Source organism: Cryptotermes secundus, unplaced genomic scaffold, assembly GCF_002891405.2.
Source record: "Cryptotermes secundus unplaced genomic scaffold, Csec_1.0 scaffold944, whole genome shotgun sequence".
In the NCBI taxonomy this organism is placed as follows: Eukaryota; Metazoa; Arthropoda; class Insecta; order Blattodea; family Kalotermitidae; genus Cryptotermes; species Cryptotermes secundus.
The window spans coordinates 51,044-77,924 of NW_019719375.1; the positions used below are offsets into that span (position 1 = coordinate 51,044).

General features: G+C 38.4%; 1 protein-coding gene across 5 annotated transcripts in view; it reads right to left on the minus strand.

Annotated features, from left to right (window-relative positions):
- Positions 1 to 26,881, minus strand: part of LOC111865449 (acyl-CoA synthetase short-chain family member 3, mitochondrial) — a 47,328-nt gene that overhangs the window by 20,090 nt on the left and 357 nt on the right. For 3 of the 5 annotated variants that reach the window (XM_023853518.2, XM_023853499.2, XM_033751849.1), the window contains exons 2-7: positions 22,181 to 22,411; positions 12,709 to 12,874; positions 5,439 to 5,583; positions 4,241 to 4,388; positions 2,561 to 2,657; positions 1,176 to 1,387 (exon numbers count right to left, since the gene is read on the minus strand). In XM_023853518.2, coding sequence (XP_023709286.1) covers positions 1,176 to 1,387; positions 2,561 to 2,657; positions 4,241 to 4,388; positions 5,439 to 5,583; positions 12,709 to 12,874; positions 22,181 to 22,310 — 898 coding nt within the window. In that variant the 5' untranslated portion in view covers positions 22,311 to 22,411. The remainder of the gene's footprint in view (positions 1 to 1,175; positions 1,388 to 2,560; positions 2,658 to 4,240; positions 4,389 to 5,438; positions 5,584 to 12,708; positions 12,875 to 22,180; positions 22,412 to 26,881) is intronic. The other 2 variants (XM_023853507.2, XM_033751850.1) reach the window with 1 other exon arrangement.

A 26,881-nucleotide genomic window follows, 5' to 3' on the forward strand; every position in this document is an offset into this window, starting at 1 on the left:
GACTCTCTGGAGGAGCCAGCAATTCTGCAGCTACTCAAGAATTTACCAGCATTTTATGGAACCTAAAGGTTCATTACTGTGTTCACAAGAGCCCTCCACTGGTCCCTATTCTGAGCCAGGTCAATCCAATCCATACCATCCCATCCTGTCTTTCTATGATCAATTTTATATTGTCCACCCACCTACGCCTTGGTCTTCCCAGTGGTCTCTTTCCTACATCCTATATCCTAACTGCATATTCTAAGTTTTAGACCATTTTGGATAGGAAAATTATCAGCCAAATGTTTACTTACAAGGACTTTACTGCATGTTTCATTTAAACACATTTTAATCAACCTAACTAGTTTCATGGGTACCCCAAACTCTATGAGAATATTTCTGCCTAACTGGATCATTGGTTATCTTGAAGTTTGCGAATAGCTGATGTACTGTCTCACTCTACTCCCATTTTCCCTCCAGTATCTGACAAATGCAAAAAATCTGATCAATAGTTGTTCCGTCATGTTGATCCCCAATAATTTCATCTGTACATGGACTTAACCTTGAGAGAAGGATTTTGGATAAAATTTTGTATGAAGTTGATAACAATGATATCCCATAACAATAACTACAGTCAGTTTTATCATCCTTTATGTGAACTGGTACAATAATAGACTCCTTCCACTTATCAGGCAATTCTTCTTAATGTCACATAGGCTTAATGAGTTTATGGATCTTAGAATGCAATATTTCACCTCCTGCTTGAATCAGTTCTGCTGGAACTTGATCACTACTTGGCAATTTAATCTTTTCAACTTTGCAATAGCAATTTCAATCTCAAAAGGGCTGGGATCAAGTACTAATGGCTCAGCTGTATGTATTACTGTCTGCCTAACATCACTGACTCTATGTACATTCAACAGCTTGGAGAAGTAGTTCTTCCACCTCTACAAAATGTTGTGGGAATCTGCAAGCAGATCACCATTCTCATCTTTCACTAAATTACTTCTAGGTTGGTAACCCTTCTTAAATTCATTTATTTCTCTATACAGCTCTCTAGAATATTTATGAGTACCCTTCCTTATTTACTTATTGTTACATAACTTCTCAATTTTAAACAGTATCATTAAATAATCCAAGAAACTTATAGACTGATACTTGTTCATGAAGAACAGAGAAAATTTTGATGCACTTACCTGTTGTTCCTGAAGTATAGAGGATGTACAAAGGATCATTGGCTTCAACTGGAACACAAGAATGTGGTTCACTCATGGCTAAAGCATCTTCCCACAGCGTATCATATTCTGGATCCAGTTCTGCAAATGCTACATTATATCTCTGGTAGAGTATGCAGTGGAGTGGTTTTACAGAGGAGGTAGCAATCGCTTCATTCACAATGTCTTTGTATCTGAAAAGATTTACAAGCCATGGACATATTAACGTTTATTCACTTAGAACTGTAGTGTACTTTAGATTATCACAGAAATGATACCTCTTAATTCACACTTTCTAATATGTTGGCAAATTTACATTACTAAGTACTTATTTACAGAATATAATTATGCAGGTTACATTTCTGTCTTGTAGTATATATGTATATTCTTTACTTCCTTTGGATTGTTTTGGACTTCATCCATTGTCTGGTGTGTAAAATACAAAAGACCATGACATTTCGGAGACTGGAATATAATTAGAATCATTACAGGACATAGAAGTAGAGATTCATGTAGAGATTTATTTAAGAAATTAAAATTCTACCTCTTCAATCACAATACATACTATCGCTTCTCTTATTTGTTGTGTATAATAAAAATAAATTTGAATTTAAATTCCAGTATCTATAACATGAATACTAGACAAAAATATAACTTCCATCTACCTTCATCAAACTTATCACTATATCAAAAAGGAGTCTACTCTTCTGGCATAAAAGTGTACAATAGTCTCCCACAAAGTATCAAAAACTTGAGCAATGATAGTAAACATTTTAAATCAGAGCTAAAGAATTATCTGCATGCTCATTCCTTCTACTCTGTAGACGAATACTTCAGTGTAAATAGGGAATAATGTAGAATTAAGCTATATTAATTTAAGATAAAATTACTTGTACCAGTAGGTATTCTTTTGACTTGTTCTATATCCAAAGGTATTAACCTGCTTACGGTTTATGGAATGCAAATAAATTCAATTCAATTCAATTCAATTCAATTCAATATGACCATCTGCTCACATGCTCAGCCACCTGCTAAACTACATATTGCTGTTGTACTATAGACTTTGCCTAAATATCCAGGGAAAATTATATTGGACATATTCAGAGATTTTTCAGCCAGTACACATACTGGCAAACAACACATATATACCAGAAAACTTGCCAAGAGTTGCACACCTGCTGATACACTGTACATTGCAATCTTGAGGCTAGAACCAAATGTAAATGGACCGGCAAACATGTTTTTAGAAAAGAAAGGCACTGGACTTACTAATAACACTGACAGGACTACAGACTAATATTAATGAAGACCTGTTAGGTGGGAAAGTTAATTTGTTTGAAATTTGTCCTCTTTCTTATTGTTCTTACCTTACAATTCTGTTGGGCTCACAACCAGCGCTTGCTACAATAATAACTTTAGGTTCTGCATGTTCGATGCGTACCCGCAGCTCCCGTGCTGCAAAACCTGCAACATTGGGACTTCCTTCAGGGCCCAAACATTAGAGGAATAAAACTAAAAGTATTACACAGATGTACTCAGCTATGATCCACGTAGAATGAGACCAGTACCCATTTCTCAGGTTCAAAATACATTCTGTGTATCCTATAGCGGCCTGTAGTCCGCAAGTGAACTATACCGACCAAGCGACCACCGCTTGTCGGCAAAGTTAGTGCCGACTTTTGCGGATAAGGGGTGTCACATGGTCAGTGCAATAGTTCCCCATGGCTGTTAATCTCGGTTTTCTAGACCAGAGCCGCTATTTCCTTGAGATAGCTCCTCAGTTATCATCATAAGGCTGACTGGACCCTGTTCCAGATCCACTACTTCTCAGAAAAGCTGGTAGCGCCGGGAATCGAACCTGGCCCTCTGTTTCTGTAGCCAGGAACTCTGACCACTAGACCACAGAGGTGGTCATCCTATAACACATTCAGCATAAAGATTAGAGCATGTTTTCTTATGGGCTCTAACTTCCAATGGAACCACCTATACAAAGCCATGCCTCTGTTTTAGTTTCTTCACATTGGGCTATACTATTGTTACATTTCATCTCTAAGATGGTAGTGAAAGCCATAGTTTTGTTACTCAGATATAAGTTCTCTCTTTTGCTTTTATGATGATGATGTTTCCTTTCTCAAGATTATCATGTCCTTGGTCACTAAGAGTAAACAGCCTTCCTGTGTTGTCCCATTTCTATCTCAGTCAATTAGAATGCTCCAAAATAATGTTCACAATTTCCGTTCTATGATTTATTGTGGTGATGTGACCAGCAGTTCAGGGATTAAATGAAGCTTTTGGGATAATAACTACTGCCACATAATCAAATTTAAATAATTATATAATTAATTATAAGAACTTTCCATTGATGAAACATTATAGCACAGAATAGAACAGAATTAACCTCTGTTGCTATTTTGGCGGTGAAACTGCTTGGAAAACATCCTCTAGTAAGAAGGAGAAAGAGATCTTAGGGCAACATCAGAATGGGTCTTGGGGATATAATTTGTGATAAGTGAAGGTAGAAAGAGCTGACTCAGGATTGTATCCAGTGGTAGCCTTTTATATTAGCAGTACTGAACATGTGGGCTCTGCTACTGCAAGGCTAATTAGTTAGCCTTATAAAACTGAATCTTATGTCAAAGAAGAAAATTTTTTTTTTGGGGGGGGGGGGTTACATATTCTTCTTAACTGGAGTTCTGATTGGAAATTAACACTCTGACACTAGAATCCAAAGTGTGAACACTGATGATAACAAAGCCATCACTGCACATGATATTGAGCTAGCTACAGCCTCGCAGCCTATTTTTCAAAGATCTTTCCTAATTCTGTTCTTTCATTTCTTTTGCAGTCTTCCAAGCGACTATTTTTAAAAAGGTCTCCATACCAAAATTCTGTATGTATGTATTCCTTGTCTCCCTATTGCATAAATCTACTTTAATTTTTCAAAATATGGAAAGTAGACTAATAAAAACATAAATTTCCACGTTATTTAAGCATTTAAGTTTCTCATTTACTTGATTCACATTAAAGCAAATTAAAGCAGAACATACCACCAAACACCACAGAATGTACAGCTCCAAGTCTGACAGTTGCCAACATGGCTATAATGGCCTCAGGTATCATGGGCATGTAGACAATGACTCTGTCTCCACGGGAGACACCCATCTTGGCCAGTGCTCCAGCCAGTCGTGAAACCTGCTGAAAAGGAATTGTGAATACTGACTGGTGCCTTGTTTTGTTCCAAAACATTTATGCAATTCTGTCATAGAATATGCATGAAAATTCATTCATATATTTCATACTTGAATGTGTTTCATATGCCATTCAGCACTTGATGGAAAGAAAATGGAATGGTTTGTACTTAGCTGAAAATAAAATTTGGATCATCTTTCCTATTGCCCCAAATTAAAACTCAAATTTTTCATTTTCATTATTTTAAGAATAATCTGTTATGTTGTTAATATGAACAGTGATTCTCTGCATTGTGTGACAGAATTATGATATTAATGCCAGTGCAATTACCATAGTGGTTGCTGATAGGTAGGAGAGATACTGGATGGTAGGTCCACTAAGAAATAGAAAGGTACTTTGTTTGCATCTCATGCACAGATTATGAACGCAAATAAAATGTACATATGTGATGTTACTAAGCATGTGAAAAGTATCTTGTAGTTTTAAACAAGACTGGAGTGTACAAGAGGAAGCATAGTAATTTGTGTGTTACTGCGAACTATTGGGCTAAATTCAGTTGCCTCAGGAGAGGGTTCAGAGATGGGGCCTTGTGAACACTATACTGTTAAAAATGAATTCCATAAAGAGACAGGAAATTTTCTGGCTATCTGAATGACTATTAGCTTCCTCAAAGAGGACTTTACTTTAGGGAATTTATTAATAGTAAGGTTAATTAAGAAAATCAGTTCTTATTTTTACTGACTGTTTGTACAGTCTTCCATACATATGTTGTAATTCATTAAAAATATTTCTTTTAACATTATTTCAGATTCTAAACTGGATAGAATCCTTTTGTGATATGTTGTGCAACATACCAAGGATACCAGTTCTTTAAAAAATGCCCCAAAACATGATTTCTTTGCCAGAGTGTCTCCATAATCATTTTCATGGGGTACAGGCATTGGTACTGAAATAAAAAAGGAAGAAAAGAAGAAAGCGGTTAGGATATAATAACCAAGTTATAGCATTGGTTGAGCACAGTTTACTTTAGGCAATATTTTGCATGAAAGTACTTGCTTTATCTTGTAATTCCTGATATGTGATGTGTCTGATGCTCTTAGTAACAGGGCTATCATGGATAAGTGCAACCTTCTCACCATCTCCAGCCAGTACATGACGGTCCACAGCATTGTAGCAAGCATTCAGTTCTCCTCCCACAAACCTGAGGAAGGAAAATGATTGGTTACGTTAGGGATTAAATCCAACTGATACCCTCTGGGCTTACACAGGTACACAGTTGTATTTTGTTTTTATAAGATGGGGTGGGGGTTATGTTCAATATATGTAATTTGTAAACAACAGAACCAAATTTACTGATCTCAGCACTTGATTAATCTCAGAATGAGTCAATGAGATGCATTTTAGAGTTATTGTGTTTTGCAGAGATACCTAGTTAACATTCACAATAGTTCTGCAAATGCTTTAATGTAGATAAGAAATTAACTTCTAAGCATCTTGTGGATGGTAAAGGCCTGACACATAACTGTCCATAACCTCCTGCTGGGTGTTCCTTGGTCAACTTCTCACAAGGAAAAATCTTTCAAAGAATCACAAATACAAATAGACTAGCTAATGGTTCCTTTATTTTAATACAATTTATATTAACCTGATATTCAGAACTTCCCAGAAGATTCAATATGATGACCTTCTTTGATGTAATGGTGTATAATTTGGTAGATTGGTACAAGTATTTTGAAGGAACCTGCTGTCTCCATTTTCTGGGTGGAACTAATACACTACATGGTGTTAAATCCTGGATGACCATAATTCTGATATTAATTGCTGTAATAATCTCAAATCCCAGCTGTGATTTCTAGTTCCTCTAGACTCAGAAGTCTTTACACCTTTTGGGAAGCTTCAATAGTTACTCTCAATACATTTACTAATCCCTGCTTAGCATGTTTGTAGGTAATCTGAATTTGGCTCAGGGCTTGTTCTGGTTATAACAAATAAGTAAAATTGGTGCAGGGTTTATTAAAATAAGAAAGGCAGGAAAACCTTGAACTTGGCAAGCAGAGGTTCCTAAATGAAGGGAAAAGATAAACTATTGGATGAAAGCTGTTAAAGTAAATTTCAGAATGACATTCCAGTGAAAGCAATGTTATTTATAAAAGTGAAAATGTACGAAACTATTTATGAACAGCTTCAGTGAAATTTCAATACTTCAGTAAACAAGGGATGATCATTCATGTAAACTGGAAACCATTTAGATCACACAGTTTAAATTAACTGCACTACATAAAGCTGTATACAGCTTGATACAAAACAAAATACTACTTATTCTTTTGTCTGAAATGAAACATTATGAGCTTCACCACAAAATGCCCGAATGCAGGTAAGAACTAGCTATATACAAAAAAGAGAGGGGTGAGTTCATAACAATTTAGTATATGATATCTGCATTTCCATGAGCTGTTTTATCTGCAATTCAGTCATCTACTATATCCCATAAGTTTCTTGCTGGGAAGTGATTATGAAAAGTCTGTTTCCCAAAGGGGAAAGTAGCAGGAGCATGAAGCTGACCATTCACTTCCATCTATTATAGAGGTTAAGAAGAATGTAGCTATACCTTCACTCCCCCATATGTCTTCATGCTGTGGTGCTTAATTAATTATCCAGGGATAACTTTACCTGTTACCTTACTATCTTCTGAGGTGTGACGCCGTGCAGTCCAGTAAATATTCACCAACATTTCGAAAGAAGGTACTGCTCCATCTTAAGGGTCAGACAGTAAGCCTCAAGCAAACTGTTGCTTACTCTTTGACACTGATGACAGCGGCAGTATGTTTTTCCGCAACGCTGGCAAACTTCTACCAGAGTACATGGCGTCTAATGTAAGAAAACAGTACGCTTTATATATATGAATTATTGTTTTCAATACATGCTCCATGTTTTATTTTAAAATTCGTTTCCTTATAGGAGCCATTTTTCCACCTTCAGTGGCCAGTATGGTAATGTGTAGTGAGTCACACTACAGTACGAAAAATGCTCTATAAATTTAACCACAGGGTAACTTGAAGTACAACGAGCGATCTTGTTACTCGGTCAAAATACTAATGAAGAAGAAAATTTTAGATTTAAATTCGTAATGGATTGATTGTAATTACAAAAGCCGACAACAGATGGTGACGTTGTAAACATAAAATGTTCGATATAATCGAAAGTCGTCTCTTCTACTTCAGGTCGAGCAGACAGATTATCGAGAGTTAAAGAATAACTTTGATTTTTTCCACAAAATCAAACCTGTTCATAAGACGAAAAAAGATAATCACGAAAAATTCTGGCGCATAACAATAGATTACTTTCGATCGAAGTATATGTGTATTAAATCTTCACAACTAGTCATATCTTATAAGAACGAGAGTCAGAGAATTGCTTGGATTGCTGAATATTTGTGATTCGAATGATACAATGATATGTCATTATTTATTTATTTGTATATTAATTATTATTAATGCAGTAAGGAATCTGTGTAATTTTATAAATTATAAAACGGTTAAATCTGGAAAAGAATGAAATATCCGTGTCAATGTCTAAATCAGCTTTCTCTTACACTGTTCAGTTGAAGGAACCTGCGAGGAGAGATCTAGTCATAAAAGACTGGGTAATATTAAAAGCAATATTTGAGAAACAGATTATGAAAGTGTGGAATGGATTCAATTGTTAAGGATGCTGGGTTGTTGTGAACACACTGATGAAATTCTGGGTCGTATAAAATGAAAGAAACATCTTGACCGGCTGAGCAACTATCGAGTGTTCGAGGAAGGCCAGAACTACGAAGATAGTTATTTCAGAGTAGAAACTAAATTTCTAAATTTCGACGGATTATGGCTTGCAGACAGGTTTTGTAAATGTCTGTTTGAACACTTCCGAAATTCTTGGACATATTTCAGTTTTAGAGATATTTTGGAAACATTTTATTTTCGGAATATTTGCATGTATTAGATTTTCCTATGAGTCTACTGAAAGCAATTGCCAAAAAGACTTATAATATATGACACTGTTTGTTTATATCATAACACAATTACTCTCAAAATTACACTCAAAATTATCGTTTAAAATAAAAATTTAAGATAAAAGTTTCCGTCAAAAGTAACAGAATATTTTTGTCATATAGCTTTAACATATACAACAAATATCATAAACCTCTTCCAATTTTCTGGGAATTTACAGTCGTGTACAGTGCAGTCTCACTTCATGCGGATTTGAATTGTGCGATGAAAAATTATTAATAAAATCTCATTTTGTGCGCAAATTTTGAAGTAACGCGAATTAAAAAAAATTCGACATCCCCTTTACTTTATATATATTCAGAAAACTTATCTCGAATTGTGCGAGGTTTTCAAGGACGCATCTCTCGCATCAAATGCTACCGCACCGTACTTCATTTTATTTTTAATTTCACGTTTTTCAACACTTTTTTGTTATCTTATTATTTGCTAAATTATTTCACTTCTGTCGAAATATTTGAAGATCATCGAAATCTTTCGTCTTCTTGGCTCCTTACAGAAAGAATATTTTCGAATCATCTCGGCTTTGTTTGGACTCTTTTAGCCATTTCGAAAAATTTCGGCTCCTAATTTAAAGTTGTCGATTATTTAAATTTTATAGTAATTTTTTTTAGCTTTCTCGAAAATCTTCGATATTTTCCGTTTTAGTTTCATAGAGTTGTTTCCTTTAGTAACCATTCGTCTATTTCGACATTTAGAGAATTTTTCAGATATTTCGACATCTGTATGTCGACAGTTAACTGAGAAACAGATGTAATATCAACTTTAATTCCGGTTTTCAAAACCCCTTTTCGTTATCTAACGTATTTATCCAGTGTTTGATGTAACGTAACTCTGCTTGCCAGAACTAGATTTCACACGTGATTAGTAATATGTCTCACTTTCCAGGGTTATAAAACTGAACAACAATAAAGTAAAAGCAGATAAAACAATATTATAGGGGAGAATTAATAGCCACAGGGGGGTTCAAATTAGGTGAATATCTCAAGGACTGTGAACACCAGAATTGTAAGATTACCAAGGCGCTGTTCACTGTATGACGCTGTTTAGATTACGCGTTCTCAGTTTGTATTGTTGCTACTATTATTCTTATCTCAGTGTCGTCGTAATAAGAATTTTATATGCAGCAACAGAATGTGGGTACTAACTTTTGTTGCGCCATTTAAATTAATCGTATCCTAACGTTGTCATTCCGGTTATCTTTTGTTTTCTCCTTAGTTTCTGCCCTTCATTCGTTCATTATTTCCTTCTTATGTCCTTTTACTTTCCATATTTCTCTGTTTCTTCTCTATACATTTGTTTTCTTACTTTTTCCCTTTCTTTCTAGTAAAGAGTACTACGTAGATTCTGTTGACTGCTAGGCTTCTTTCCCATTTTAGATAAAATTTACAGTTTTAAAGTACAGGAAGCACATTAGGGAACAAAACTGTATTAACATGAAGTAACTAATATCCTGACAGACAACTGTCTGTCAAACTCCTATTCTTACGCTACGTTACCGCATTAAAAATTTTTCAGTTTGTTAGAGGACACTTAAAAAAGGCCCAATAAAGGCAGTTTTCTGTTCAATTCATGTTATGCTTTAAAATGATTTTACTTTACTACAAGGTAAGTAAGGTAACATTGTTCCCGTGTTTAACTAATTAAGCACTACACCGTGAAGACGTATGGGGGAGTGGAGGTATAGCTCCAACATTCTTGACCTTGGCACTAGTTGGAGGTGAGTTGTTAGTTTCACACCCTTGCCGCTTTATCCCCCGGAGAGAGAGCCCCCAGTACTCATTAGATGGAAGGCTGGGTGGACTCCAGAGCCGGTCTGGACAATGTGGAGAAAAAAATACTTGACACTACCGGAATTCGAAATCCGATCCCTCTGTCGTCCAGCCCATAGTCAGTCGCTATACAGACTGTGTTATTGAGGCTCCAATATAAGGTAAAATGTAAACTGTCCCTGTGCTTAATTAATTAAGCACTAGGCCATGAAGACGTAGTGGTTAGTGGAGGTACAGCTCCACCATTCTTTACCTCAGCACTAGATTCTCGATCACATGACGGATGTTTTCGCCCGCATAAAGGAATGCCAAGATGCATTCAGACGAGCAACAAGCCATGTCCTCACACGAATTTCAAAGTGCATTGATGTTGACGGTGGAATTATCGAAAAAACATTACACTAGGTAAACTGTACTAACTTTGTCACTTAAACGATAAATACCGGCATTAGAAACAGTACGTAATATCTCTTTCTTATCAATAGTTTTGGAATACAACGTTTCGGAAGCTGGATGTATTACCGACCTCAAGTTGGGGATGGGAGGCACCTAAGGGACCCAACAAAGTATGTCTCCACATTCACCTGAAGACGGAAGCAGATAAAGCTTCCGAAGCGTTGTGTTTTAGAATACGGTACAGTGGATGAAGTACAAAAATCAGCAATCATCAACCTATGGTTGTCCATTGTTTTATTTGTGAGTTTGCTGGGACAATAACCGGATATCAAATAGGCAAATGTATTCATTTCATTTGTATGTTATATTCTTAGCCAGTTTTGTGGGAGAAGTTCAATAAGTGGGTGTTATTATAAACCCATGTGTGGAAAAAGTGTCGTACATGGAACTGAATTTCGATATTGCGTTCAGCAGTGAGCGTGAAGTGGGCGGATTTTAAGCCTACATATGTATCCCAGGAAATGGAGCTCGAAAATCCTATTATAAAGATTATTTTCAGAAGCAATTTTGAATTTTGTAACCGAACAGCTGGTATTTCTGAACGTTCTTAACATAGATAATATCTGATTATGTAAAACAAACCCTAAAGATTTTCCTTTTCTTTCTACGACCGTGATATTTCATGGTAGACTACTGGTGTCAACAGAATTGTTTAGTCTGGACAGTTCATGCGTTAATGGAATCAAATTTTACAAGAGGAACAAAAATTAGTTTTCAGGTCGCTGATATTTTCTGAAGTTATCCATCTTTTGTGGGTTAACAACTACGTCACCTTGCACGTGGTTTAGATTGCAGAATCTAGCTTCTTAACTAATTATTTTCCCTCGTCATTAATATCATCTTAAAAATTAAGCCACTGTCACACAAAAAGAAAAACGATGTTTTAAAGGCTAACGAAATATACAATAATAGATTAAAATATTTCTGACTTGGTCCGTCCTTGTCCGTCACACTAGTACTAGTATAAAAGGTTATTAACGCCTTCCAGTGTGAAAGATAAATGTTGTGTATAACAACACAGCGTGGCCTGAACAACAGTACAACACTAAGAAGTCCTGTTCTTCAAACAACGGAACCACAACGTGGCATACATCCATCTTCCTTTATAGAGAATAAGAATAAAGATAGGAAAGAAACTGGTTATAGATTTTACAAATTTATTAAATAATATAATATTTTGTAGATTTTCTGTTTTAAATCCAACGGTTACCGAATTCAGGAGAATGAATGCATCAAGATTAGGGATCAAATAAGACTTAGCCTAGTAAAATAATTATTTTGCCTTCTTTACGTCTGTTTCCTACATGCAGTTCATTAACCTACATTATGCAAGATATGTTGCTTCTGAAGCAATTCGTGTATGGAAACTCATACGCCTCACAAGGATTTTTACAAAAGGGGGGAGGCAGTCAGAAAATTTGCTAGCAAACTTTTTTTAATCCGCTTAATTCTATTTTAGTCGATTGTCCTACAGTAGTCGGGTTGTAAGCCTATTTTAAAACAAATACTTTCCCTGGCTACAGATGCAGATGTCCCGGTTTCGACTCCCGACGCTACAAAATTTTCTGAGAAGTAGTGGGTCTGGAAAGGGGTCCACTCAGCTTCGTGAGGACAATTGAGGAGCTACTTGAATGGAAAAGTAGTCTTCGGTCTAGAAAACCGAAATTAACGGCCGTGGGGATTCGTTGCGTTGACTACGCGACCACGCTGAAGTTGGCACTAACTTCGCCGACAACCGACGGTCGCTCGGTCGGTATAGTTTACTTGCGGACTACAGGCCACGGAGTTATTTTGTTTTTTTATATTTCTTTATTGGAGCACGCGGTAGAGTAATTGGTTGAGACTAAGTTACAAGCCAGAAGGTCGTGGGTTCGATTCCCGATGAGGTCGCTGGATTTTTCAATTGACCTGATCTTTCCAACTGCCCTTTTTTAATGTTTCCTTATTTTTAAATTTTGACATTTTGCCAAAGTTACAGTCAGGCAGACGACTGGCTTGCCTCCCAGCAGGGGCCCACAAAACTCTCATACGCCTGGACAGCATACTCACCATTTCGTGAAAGGTTGTTTTGTGTTGTCTAAAACTTCGTCCCAAGGCTTGGTCCACGTTACACACTGACCGACTTCCTTCCAGAATTCTTCCGGTTCCTCCAAAGATCTTCTGAGTGATTCTTGGTACTTCTGATTATCGAGTGATTTTTGTTTCAACGCGAGTTCTGAAAGACGAAACAAAAAGTGTCAAAACATATTCAGAACAACAGAGTAAACGTGGGTGTGATGAATAGAGTTTCCATTTATAAGGATTTTTTAATTCAACTTTATTCGTATATTAATGTGTTTTAACTTTTATCCTTCAAAACAAATCTAATATATATATAAAACTGTTATTTTAATAGTTTTTTTATTTTAGTGGATTGGTATCTATGAAAATACGTTGATAAAAAGATTAATCCTTTGGATCAACTAACGCAAGTGGACGGTATTCAATACTGATTAATTAAATATTACATTCATAGTATAAAGTACTTACTTACATACTTACTCATGGAGCTGAGCCCTTCTTGAGGAGCCACCAATTCTGCAGCTACTCAAGAATTTCCCAGCATTTTATGGAAGCCGAAGGTTCATCATCGTGTTCAGAAGAGTCCTCCACTGGTCTCTATCCTGAGCCAGATCTATCCAATCCATATCATCCCATCATATCTCTCTAAGATCCATTATAATATTGTCCACCCACCTACGCCTTGGTCTTCCCTGTGGTCTCTTTCCTTCTGGCTTTCCCACCAATATCCTATACGCATTCCTCGTCTCCACCATTCGTGCTACATGACCTTCCCACCTCATCCTCCTTGACTTGATCATTCTAATTATACTTGGAGAAGAGTACAAGTTATGAAACTAAAATGCATAAAGGCATTCGAAAGTGGGAGAAATTAAAACGAAAAAGAATGAAAGGCGGACGAAAATAAAAGTAAATGCTGATTTCATAGTTGAGATGAATTGAAATGGCGTGGGAAGAAAATAAGAAAAAGAATAATTGAAATAAGCTCGTAAAATAACTAAACGAAGCATTCACTGATCAGCAGAACAAATGACATAGGTTCATATATACGGCAGCCATTTTGTGCAAGAATGATTAGTCACAGACCAACATAAGAAATGTAAGATTTGAGGCTTTCACGGCGGTGACTATGAAGAAAGCAGTCTTCTGGGATTTGGCGCCGTGTATATACACGGCGCCAAATCCCAGAAGACTGCTTTCTTCATAGTCACCGCCGTGAAAGCCTCAAATCTTACATTTCTTATGTTGGTCTGTGACNGGCGGAATGAGCAAAGAGTTCTAAACCCAAGCTAACTGATCTGTTCGAGTATACAGCATTTAGCCATAGTACGCCATTTTAGATTAAACAGACTCAGTTTTACAAAGATGTGCATTAAATGAGGGTTATTGCCACTTTCACTTCAAATGACTACATGCTACAAATCGGCGCACGCCCTTCTGCGGAAATATTTCTTTTTTATTTTAAGTTTCACCTTGTATTGATGACATCATGTCAGTTCTACAGTTTTGATCGGGAAACTGGAAGGAAATACACGACTTTGAAGATCTATGAATAGAGGCGAGGGTAATGTTAAAATGGACCTTAAATATTTGGGGTCATGTGGACTGTGGGTTATTTTGAATAAGGTAATGTACATTCGGTTTCCTTAACATACATTTAACTTCTTGAATGACTGAGTGACTGTTCAGCTTCAACTGAGTTAATTATTTAGTTAATCCAAGATCCCTCATCTTAGTATTTAAATATCAGCAAGAGATATATATTTCATAATCCAGTTGCTTATGTAATAACTCCCACGTGACCAAGAGAGTAGTTGTTTGATTACATTATGTAGGCTGTGCCACAGCTCAGGTGGTTAGTCATGAGTTTCCCACTGCTTCGACCCGGCTTCAATCTCATTTCAGGTCATGTGGGATTTGTGGTGGACAAAGTGGCACTTGGAGAAAATTCACATAAGTACTTCTGTTTCCAATGCCAATTTCCATTCCACTAACTGCTCCATCTTCATTAATCGTCCTATCGTTCATGTAATTTATAGTCTCGGTGCCGATGTCATTAAATAACGCCAAAGAATTATCTTTCCGTATTACGACTTCCTGCGGGTTTTGGTATCACTATGTTGCAATTCAGAAGCTAAGCGTGAACTAACTCAATCGACAGGGACTTTATGCCTGAGGACGAAGACAGAGCCCAATTTCCGAAACTTTTCTTAAAATAAGAAGAAGTTCTGGGAGGAACTAAACGCCTACTTTCCTTTGATACTCCATAGACAGCGTATAAAACGATAAAATTAGGGGGTTATACAGACACACGGACACACAGACAGCAAGGTGATATCATAAGTGTCTTATTTTTTTAAGAAAAAAAGTAGACTAAAGTGGAAGATGATGGATAATATCCCAAAAATTGATCCTCAGTGTAGAGCTCCAATGTTCTATTAGTAATCAGTGCCTAATCGTTCCCAAATAAGTACCGGTGTTGTTAAAGAACTCTCCTTTGGAACAGCGGTTCCATTAATGTTGCAAGTTCCACTGACGAGGTCGGATATGTGGAATTCTGGTTGGCGAATTCATTTTTAAATTATGGGGTTCCTCCACGACTACGTCAGTCTTCCACTAGTAGTATTAAATTTATCATAATTCATTGCATGATCTGGTCATTTTTACTGTTGTCCCAACCAACCCACAACCGAGATACAAGTAATTTTACTGAATTATTCCTCATGCACGGCCATCATCATTTGGGATTCAGTTGTTTTATTCTGTGATTTGATATTCTCTCCGATTTAAATGACCCGGAAATTTACGGCACGTGTTACGTATGCAGATGTATTTACAAGTTTTCTGAAGCGTAACGTGTACCCCAGAGCGTTCTAGGCCCCCCCCCCACCGATTTTTCCCCTTGATCACTACGTTACATTTCCACACATGGGTAGTTATGTACAGTTCTTTTTAAGACTAGTTCACACGTGTGCACGTGTGTTTACACATACATGCATACACAGATAAGTGCGCATTTTACATTCGATGCAATTGGTGAAATATATGCGACATTTACATTTTACATTACACAAATCAATGCTTTGTTCACTGGTACAAAATGTCCAGGACCTCTTCTGTCGTTGTTTCTGACGATTTTCCTGTTATTTAATTCCTAGCAAGTTTTGCCTAAACACAGGTTAAAAGGAGCCAAGAAAGAAATTATCAATATTAATAAACTACAAGAATTCGGTATGCAGGTCTCTATCAAATGATTCTCCTCTTTCTACCCCTTCCTCCACCTTTCTGTCTCTCTCTGTATGTATATATATATATATATATATATACTGTATGATTATGTGAGAAATGAAGAAGTGTTAATTAGAGTCAGTGAGCAGAGGAATATCCTACACGAAATAAGAAAACGGAAGGCTAATTGGATTGGTCATGTTTTACGCAGAAACTGCCTTCTAAAAAAAGTTATTGAAGGAAAGATAGAGGTGCGGATAGAAGTGACAAGAAGACGAGGAAGAAGACATAAGAAGATGCCGGATGACCTTGGGGACAGAAGAGGATACTGTCATTTGAAGGAGAAAGCTCTAGATCGCATCAAGTGGAGGACCTGTCGTCTGACAGATTACTGATGATGATGATGTATGCATTACTCTACATGTACATACATACATATATTGTATATATACAAGGAAAGGTTAACGTTAGTTCCTATGCAAATTTTCTCTTAAAATGAACACAACTGAGCAAAAATAAAAATGGCTATGAAAATGAATGTGAATTCAACATACTGGTCACGGTATACAGTTGCCGTCTACACATCTACAATTTTCTTAACAATAAAACTAGAAGGAATGAAATTAATAGATTTGTCAAAATTAATTTTATTGTGGTTATACTGTACCATTTAACTTGTACTCTTCTCCAAGTATAATTAGAATGATCAAGTCAAGGAGGATGAGATAGGCAGGTCATGTAGCACGAATGGGGGAGACGAGGAACGCGTACAGGATATTGGTGGGAAAGCCAGAAGGAAAGAGACCACAGGGAAGACCAAGGCGTAGGTGGGTGGACAATATTAGAATGGATTTTAGAGAGATAGGATGGGATGGTATGGATTGGATAGATCTGGCTCAGGATAGAGACCAGTGGAGGGCTCTTGTGAACACGGTAGTGAACCTTCGGTTTCCATAAAATGTTGGGAAGTTCTTGAGTAGCTGCAGAATTGGCGGCTCCTCCAGAAGGGCTCAGCTCCATGAGTAAGTAAGTATGCTGTATCATCACATGTTTCGATCTTAACAGTATTATTTGATACTGTGAAACTTTAGCAGTTCGTATGATCAATAACGAATAATCTGTCAAACCGATATGACGTTTGTGGTGATGATGACTAAAGAAGCTAAGAGGCTAAGTTTTGACCACTTACGACATTTGTGTTTTACATTAACAAAGTTAATGGAAGTGAGACTTACACTTCCAAGACAAAGCTTTGTGCATGTGAGGCGCAAGTAATTGCTTTTAATAGCTTTTTTAATCTAGAGAACCTTCACAATAGTTCACGAAAAGTCTGCAGCTTTAGTCACTGTAAAACCATGGGACGCAAGAGTTTAGCTTCATTCCACTGAAAATACTATTTAGTGAATAATAAATCATTATTTTATCTAATAATAAATCAAGAATATATTAAATACTGTGACTGGTATCGTTCAACAAAAATTTTGTTTTCTTTCTCTCTCTTAAACGCCAAAATATGCAACACAAAAATGAAAATTTGTCTTTTGTTCTGTATGGACATGAAACTTTGTCTCTTGCATGAAGGGCTTTGAGAACAAGTTGCTGAGGGGAATATTTAGTCCTGAAACGGAGGAAGTGACAAGAGACTGGACACCATTTTATAGTACTGAACTCCATAAGAAGTAAATTGGGTTCAACTATGAAACCGTGGCAGATTCTTATAAACAACAGTAATGAACCTTCAGCCGGTCACGGTAGCCGAGCGGTCTAAGGCATGCACTGTCTTTCCTCGGTTGGAAACCGGGATCGTGAGTTCGAATCCCACTCAGGGCATGGATGTTTGTGTGCGTTTTTCTATGTTTGTGTACAGGTAGAGGCCTTGCGACGAGCTGATCACTCGCCCAAGGATTCCTACCGAATGTGTAAGATCTAGAAAAACCGAAGTGAACGGAGTTCATGGAGGTAGGCCTAGGCCCACTGGGGCTGTAGTGCCAAGGGAGAAAAAAAATTAATCTTCAGGTTTCATAGAAGACAAGCCTTTTTTTTTTTTACTTAACTAGGTAACTGTTATCTTCTCAAGAAGGCCCCTGCTCGAGGAAATTGGTAAATTATTGAAATTCTACTTCAGAGTCACCATCCTTCAGTGATACTGGAAAATAATACGTAATTAGAACGTCACACTTCGTTAGTCATACACATCTGACGCTTTAAAGACACGTGACTTAACGTCATTTCATATTGAATTCAAACGGTCGCAGTTCGTGAGAATTCATGGACATGTTAATGTCAACGCACTGAGTTGGGGAACGTGCGCTTCCTGTCTTCGTGAATCATTCCTTACGTACTGTTTCCGGCAGATCAATCGCCTGTAGTTCTATTCGCCACTGTATTTTAGAGGTTCCTCAACTAAGAGGACGAGACGAAAAAGTCATGAAAATACTTCCTTCACAACATAAGACTTCGGATAATTGCAGAATGTAGAGAGAACATGAACTATATTGCTAACGTTTAATAACGTATTGTCTTGTTTTATGGGAGTGACTAATAATAACGGAGGTTGGATTCGATGATTGGATTTATTGATCATTCCTTTACCATTCCTCGTAATCACAATAAATTATTTCCTAGAACTCGATCCATTCTGCTCTGAACTACGACTGACTCTATTCTGACTCGATTCTATTCTGCTCTGAACTGTCAGAGTCAGAGTCAGAGTTACTTTACGACTGGCGGTTTACCGCCAATCAGTTCATCTTGGTGACAAACCCCTTGAGACTCACGACCAGTAATTTTTTTTCCACTTGAATACTTGCGGTCATAGTCCTTAAATAACGTCTTCTCTAACGAGAGGATGGATCTGTCGTTCATAGTTGCTCCTGCCTCTCGTCAGCGCAGTCATTCTCAGGTCCGAGTCCCTTGGGACTCATGACCATATTTTGTTGTCTCAGATTCGAGATTTCCCAAACTTCGAGAGCCAGTTCCCCGTACTTATACCCCCCCCCAGGAACAAGGTGGCCCAGTTATACCCCATGTACTGTGTTCCTTTTTCGTGGCCTTCTAAGACTCGCAGGGCTACGGTGAAAGTATTCGACCCCGCCTCCACACGGTTTGTTTTTTACTTTTGATCATTTTACAGACAGTAGGACTCTTTGCATGAGTGATCAGCCCGTCGCAAGGCCTCTACCTAAACACAGGACAGCACAAACACAGAATACACACATACATATACCAAATATCCATGCTTTGTGTGGGATTCGAACCCACGATCCCGGCTTCCGAACGAGCGAAGACAGTACATGCCTTAGACCGCTCGGCTACCGTGACCGGCCAGACTTGAATTAGGAACTTTTGATGGTATAAAATGGAAATATTTTGTTTTTTTACACTGTAAAAAGGAGAGACTGAAGATGTTAACTGTTCTTACTGAGGTTTGAAACTACTGCTGGAATGAAATGGAAGTCAGCACGCAGCGCTGAGGTCAAGGACTTTTGGTTCGTGTACAAGAAATGAGCTTGCAAAATTGTAAAACTGAAACATGACTTGCACACGTTACCATTCCAGAATTTCCATTGAAATTTGCACCAGTAATGACTAGAGTGTATATATAAGCCAGGATAGCTCAGTCGGTATGGCGACGGACTACGAGTTGGACGACCGAGGTTCAATTCCCGACAAGAACACCACATTTGTCTTTATTCAGCAGCGTGCACCTGCGCGTAAGTGTGTTTACTTAGCCGTTGCATACAAGCGGGTTGCATAACCTCGTTGTTCCATTGTTGCGTGCGTGTATCGCAGGGTGTGTACCGGTCCGTTACCTAGCTACCATCTGGTCATCCAGTTTACAATATTAAGTATAAAATCAGTACATAAGAGAACAGCAGTGGCTTGTCATTAGAGGCACACATGCACATGTAGTAAAGATTAAACGCCGTGCACCCTCACAACATACTTCTCGCAGATTCGTCTTAATATTATCCATCCACTTTCTCTTTGGTCTTCCAAGTGGTCACCTCCCAATAAGTTTACCACTAGAAATCTGTACGCATTCCTTTCCTCCAAATCCTGGTCATATATCCAGCATATCGTGACCCCATTACTTACTTACTTACTCATGGAGCTAAGCCCTTCTTGAGGAGCCGCCAATTCTGCAGCTACTCAAGAATTTCCCAGCATTTTATGGAACCCGAAGGTTCATTACCGTGTTCACAAGAGCCCTCCACTGGTCCCTGTCCTCAGTCAGATCAATCCAATCCATACCATCCCATCCTATCTCTTTAAGATCCATTTTAATATTGTCCACCCACCTATGCTTTGGTCTTCCCAGTGGTCTCTTTCCTTCTGGCTTTCCCACCAATATCCTATACTCATTCCTCGTCTCCCCCTTTCGTGCTACATGCCCTGTAGTAATCTAACAATAATCTGTGATTTGCAAAATACACGAAATTCCTTGTTATACAGTACCCTCTCTATCCGATTTACTTACAATTTTTATGTTAAAATATTTTTATGTCTGTTTCAGATACTTACAATTTATATTATACGCTTATAGTAATTTTTCAAAATAATTTATAACACTCGAGATTCAAGGAGAGTACAAGGCAACTGAGAGACTATTGCGGAGTGGAGTCCAGTTGTGACTTCTACATGGCCCAAGAGAAGAGTATAAGACTAACGAAGATAACGGACTGACAGAATCTAATAGCAGAGTTCCGGAGGCTACAAACGAAGATTAGAATTGAAGTGCTGAAGACTTTGCTTTAAGTGTTATTGTTCCTGTAATAATCTGGAGTGTCAAAATTCTTTCTAGTTATAACTGACAGTTACCCAATAAATCGATTGCTAATCAAAATCCGCGTCTTCGTCACTAATACGTGCATGTGACAATATAAATAATAATATGAGTACTGGTTTGAATATGCGTCAATTTTGTGGCAATGAATGCTGTTTTAATATTCAAAAGTAACTGACTACACCTGTCAACTGGTAAACTGCGAGTCGTGCAGGTAGTAGAAGACAATGCTTTGCGATAAAATAGAATGCTAAGAAGTATGTCCTTGGGAGCATCCTGTTGGATTAACATAGTTAAAAATCGATATTTCCATATTTTTAAGCGGCCTAGAACATACTCTGCAACACTGTGACACTGTCACGTATGAGGGAGCTGCGTCACGAAAAATAACACAATCACAATCAATTAATCTCCTCTATAATCTTTCGGCACGGAGCACGCAGAAAACACATCCACTTCCCTTATTGTTGTCACACGCTTAAGCGGGTCGTTGCCTAACAATATGCTACTCAACAATAATGTGTCAGAAAGTAAATGTAACGATAAGCCGTGGCCTATTGTAGGGCATTGTGTTTGCTTTGGGAGCTTGTTGTTGTTGTTATTGGAGGGGGTGGGTTTCCCCCATGCACTTAGACCAGGTATTGGTCCACTGTGCGTCCCCCTTTAATTTCTACTGTCCCATCCCCTACCGGTAGACGGTGCGTGCTATCAGCCCCGTTGGGAAACTACTTGGGCGGGAAAGTTTTACCTAACAATTTCGCTCAGAGGCCTCCTAAAGACATGAGGTTCTTTTACGTGCCGTAAATCTACGATACGGGACCCACGGCTTAAAGTCCCTCCCGGACCTCCGCCGGGTTTGAACCCGCGTACCTTGAGTCATGAGGTGGGAATGTTACCCCTAGACTACGCAGGTCGCTTGCTTTGGGAGCTTAATGAGCCGAGTAATTTGACTCAAGCGGTATACGTTTCTGACATATATTTGTAAAGACGTTAGTTTGAATCTCGTCCAGAGCACCGACGATCTAAAATGAAGTTTTTCTTGGGTTTCCTCAGTCCCTCCAGATAAATGCTGGGATAGTACCTTAAATTCTGCCATTGCCGCGGCTTTCAACACCCTTTTAAATGCATTAGTCACTATTATCTCATTACTCAGCGCTAGATATATTCAGTTACTGGAAAATATGTTAAATCAAACGCAAATTAATGATACAAAATAAAATGTGAGAAGTGATGAAGGTAGCCTGTTCCCTGAACAACGTTCGAGTCGAACTCCTCCTGAATAAAAGTTGGGAACTTTACTGAAGAGCTGAAAATTCTCAGTTATATGCAGAAGGTCGTTGGGGACCAAATTTACTAGACAAATGTAGCTCAGGTGTCAGGCTTTGATGTTAGAAGCGTTGACTATTCGGATAATGTTACCACAGTGTTAAGTCATTCTGGCCTTACCTTCTAATTCTTCAGGTTCTCGCTGGCCGAACCGAGGTGGTATCACTTGGTTCTGGAAGACGTCGTTAGATTTCCCTTTGCCCGCCAGAACTTCTGGCACGATGCAGTCTCCGTTCACAGATGTCAGCATGGTGCAGTTATGTTATATTCCTGTTGGTCTTCAAACTTTTCTGACAAAAGCAGAGTCCATCCAAGAATTCACAGACGCAATCATGCGACGCCTCACGTCGTCTGGGGAATGAAAATAAATTACGTATACCGTATTTACGTATGTATAGGCCGCAGCACAATTTTCAGACAGAAATTACAGAAAAAATAATTTTCTTGGAATATTATTTCAGGAGTAGAAATTATTCCGAAATTTGGCAACGTTTAACATTCCTAAGTTCGCAACTAGCGAAAATAACGGTACCGCTCGGAACAAAGGCATTGCGGGGGAGAGTTATAACATTTTCGCCTTTACTTGACTTGCCTGGTTAGTTCTGAGTGAAACATGGGTCGAGTAAGAGCAGGTTATACGTCTAAATTTAAACTTCAAGTGGTACGTTACGCACAAGAACAAGGAAATCAAGCAGCAGGGGGAAAATTCGACGTTGACGAAAAAAATGTGTGTGATTTCGAATATTTCGATTATAAGCCGCACCCCAGTTTTCCTCTTGAATGTTTGGCAAAAAATGTGCGGCCTATACATGCGTAAATACGGTAATTAATCAGAAAATATTAGATCTTCAACATTGTTAAATAAAAGCTCACCATTATACCATATATGAAACCGGTTAAACCAAATTTAAATTGCCTAAACTTAATTTAAATAAGTAAATTTCACTAATATCCGACTCGGTATTCCATATTTATGTATGTTTCGTATAAAATACTATTTTCTGTATCTATTCCAGCAGCATGTAAGACCCATTATAAATTTCTTGACTTAAGTACGCTAACAATACTAGGAAGAGAAATTCCGACTATGCATTCATTTTCTTTATTCCCAGTGTGTTCACCTCTGACAGGCTTCGTTGTAAGCTTGTCGCTTGATATTGCCTCCCAGCTATAATGGTATGAATGCCGGCTATCTCGCCCGAAGTCACTTCTCTTCTATTTTCAGGTAAAAATACCAGGTTAATACATAAAAATAGCCCGAAAATGTGGGAGCCTCGATGTCTCACAAACATATGGGCTTCCACGGCCCTTTACAGGGATAACTTTACCTTATTACTACTACTTCTTCCATTATACCTGGTAGCGTAGTTGGTTGAGGCACCATGCTAAGCCGGAGGTCGCGGGTTAGAGTCCCGATGAGGCCAGTGTATATTTCAATTGACCTAATCCTTCCAACACCACTACGGTCCTGGGATCGACTCAGCCTCTAACAGAAATGAGTACCAGAAATCTTCCTGGGAGTAAAGGGCGGCCGGCAAGTAAGGCTGACAATCTCACCACCATCTGAGCCGATTTTATAGAAAATGTGGGAGCCTCGAAGTCTCACAAACCTAAAGGCCTCAACAGCCTGTTACAGGGATAGCTTTACCTTTTATGTTAAAGGCGAGGACTTGCTTTTCTGTCGTTATTCTGTTGTTACGCGTGGTCTGTATGTACGTTAGTAAGTAGATACGTACACGTTACACACGTGACAGATGGAAACACTAGATGGTATGCTTAAAGCAGTATTACAATGTCCACCTTTGCCGAGAAAGTTAGTCTAGACAGCATCAAAGCTTAATCCGTATTGTCATTCTATCAAGTTAGTAACTAACTTCCCTATTCAGAAAGCAGCAAACTGCAGGACTCAGAGATGAAGCCCCAGACTTAAAGTCTAATGATGTGAAAGTCTGTTGTCCAATCAGGGCCATTGCTCGTGTTAGGGGGGGGGGTGAGAGATGGATGACGTGATGGAGCTTTTCAGATGAAAACAGAAGAAAATCAGAGGAAACCGTCTTTCAGTGCCAATTCGTCCATCACGAATATAACATGAAGTCATGCTGACTTGAGAACGAGACTCCTCAGAGAGAAGCTTTTGCCTAACTTCCTGAGTTACAAAAGGTAAAGATATCCCTGTAACAGGCTATGGAAGCCCAGTGTTATGAGACGTCGAGGCTCCCACATTTTCTAGACAATCGGCTCAAAGATAGATGTGAGGTTGTCAGCCTTTCGTCAGGAAGATTACTGGTACTCATGTCTGTTAGAGCCTGAGTCGACATCAGGACCATTGTGCGGCTGGAAGGATTAGGTAAATTGAAGAATCCAATGATATCATCGGGAACCAAACCCACGACGTTTCTAGTTTGTAGCATAGCGACACAACGAACTACGCTAGCGTACGCCCCAACTGCCCGAGCTATGCAATGTCTTAACACCTGTAGCTCTCTTTTCAGTATTTTTGAAGTTAATAAATAAAATATTTTGATGAGGGTGCTCTTAACATATTGCCCTTTGAAATTTCAACAAACTGTATGCAGTAATAGTCATTAATATTCAACATAACTTGCACAACAATACCTGCAGTGGAAGTTAATCCAGAGGGGTGCTGTGTTTTGTATAAGGACGAGTCTACCACCTTCTGGTATATTAGCGAGACCATTGCGAACTCTAGGTTATGCAGTGTAGATTGGTTCATGAGTTACGAATTAGAATGGATGCAGATAAAATAAGCCAAAGCCTACTTTAAAGTACTATACTGAAATTCTTCAGGAGCGACTAAAAACAGTCTTTAGTAAGTATAGCTGATCTCCGGCTGATCTAAGACTCAGATTAAAAACATTTTTAAAATGGCTCTTCCACCCATTCAGGGCTCTGATCTCTCATTCAGTTCCGTAATCATTTTTCAAAGAGGGTAGGACTCCTTGGACGGGAATCAGCCCGTCACAAGGCCTCTAGCTAAACACAGGACAACACAAACACAGAATGAGCGCATACACACACACCAAACATTCATGCCTTGAGTGGAATTCGAAACCACGATCTCAGTGTCCGAGCGAGCGAAGACAGTTCATGTCTTAGACCGCGAGGCCACTGTGGCCGGCAGATTAAAAACAACGGAACCCCAAAACCCGAAAGAAGAATTTATTATTGCTTTTAGTAGGCCCTGTTTTAGGTGTTATTTAAGATAGGTCGCACACCGGCATGCGTCAAGACATGTAACAGTCAAAACACGATTTCTGCGACATGACGCAAAGAAAGAAACACAATTGAAACGAATGAGAATATGAAAACCGCCGCACACCGGTCTAAGACATGATGCTGACGTCAGTTTCATGCTGACGAATCACGAATGAAGCAAGACTGGGTCTTTTGTCTCATATCTTGAAGCTTACTTGACGCAGTTGATGTACGGCCACCCTTAGAGTTTCATGTGAAATTTTAATCCAACTGATTAGTATTTAGATTACTGAAAATTGAATACATATATAATTAATTCCAATATATAAATATATCCCATTACTGCAACAACATTTTCATAAGTTGTATATAGACTGCACTACATCCGCTCTGATAAACATATTACTTCAACCCCAATAAGGAAAATGTTACTACAGTAAAAGGTAAAGTTGTCTCTTTGCTTAACTAATTAAACACTATTCCATGAAGGCGTATGGGGGAGTGGATGTACAGATCCACTGACGAAAAGCGCATGGTTATAGGTAACAGAGCTAACCACGCAGGCAGACATAATTGCAAGGATAGGCTTAGTTACTAGATATAAAATTTGCAGATGCTCATGTAAGATATTCTAATTGTGTGACCGACGACTTTGCCGACGGCCTGTTCATCTAACGTTTTCACTAACTGCCGAAGATCGTCTCTCAAGAAAACGCCTGTTACAGTAGACTATCCGTCGAATCAATGTGTCATATAAGTTGCCGTCCAGTTCCGGCGTTAGATGGTGACACCAGGTGCTGGCCTAGCAGTGGAAAGAAATGGAGTGGGCCTTAATTACTGTTGTGGGTACAGGCTCACTCAGGAATAGCTCAAGATACTCCTCCGTAGTAGAAATTTGAAAATGTGACATAGTTAAAAAAAATTGGGAACGACAGTAACAAATCAAAACCTGACTGAGGAAGAAATTAAAAGGAGATTGAATTTGGGTAATGATTGTTACCACTCAGTCCAGAACCTTTTGTCTTCTCGTCTCATGTCCAAAAACATAAAAATTAGAATATACAAAACTATAATTTTGCCTGTGGTTCTGTATGGGTGTAAAATTTTGTCTCTGATATTAAGGGTGGAACATAGATTGATTGTATTTGAGAACAGGGTGCTGAGGAGAATATTTGGAAGTGAGAGGAGGCTGGAGAAAACTGCATAATGAGGAGCTTCATAACTTGTGCTCTTCTCCAAGTATAAGTATGATGACCAAGTCAAGGAGGATGAGGTGGGCAGGATATTTAGCAAGAATAGGACAAAGAAGAATACATATAGGATATTGGTGGGAAAGCCAGAAGGAAAGAGACCACTAGGAAGACCTACACGTGGGTGGGAGGATAATGTTAAAATAAACCTTAGAGAGATAGTATGGGGTGCTATTATGAATTATTATTAATTATATATATTAACATTATGAATCTTCACCACAATGAATTATTTAAATCTTCTATAGTTGATCTACAGCAGTGGTTCACAACTTTTATCAGACCGCAGCCCGGTAAATTCTTTTTTTACAAGACGAGGGCCAGGTATAATTGCTGCCAGGGCCCGATACCGGGC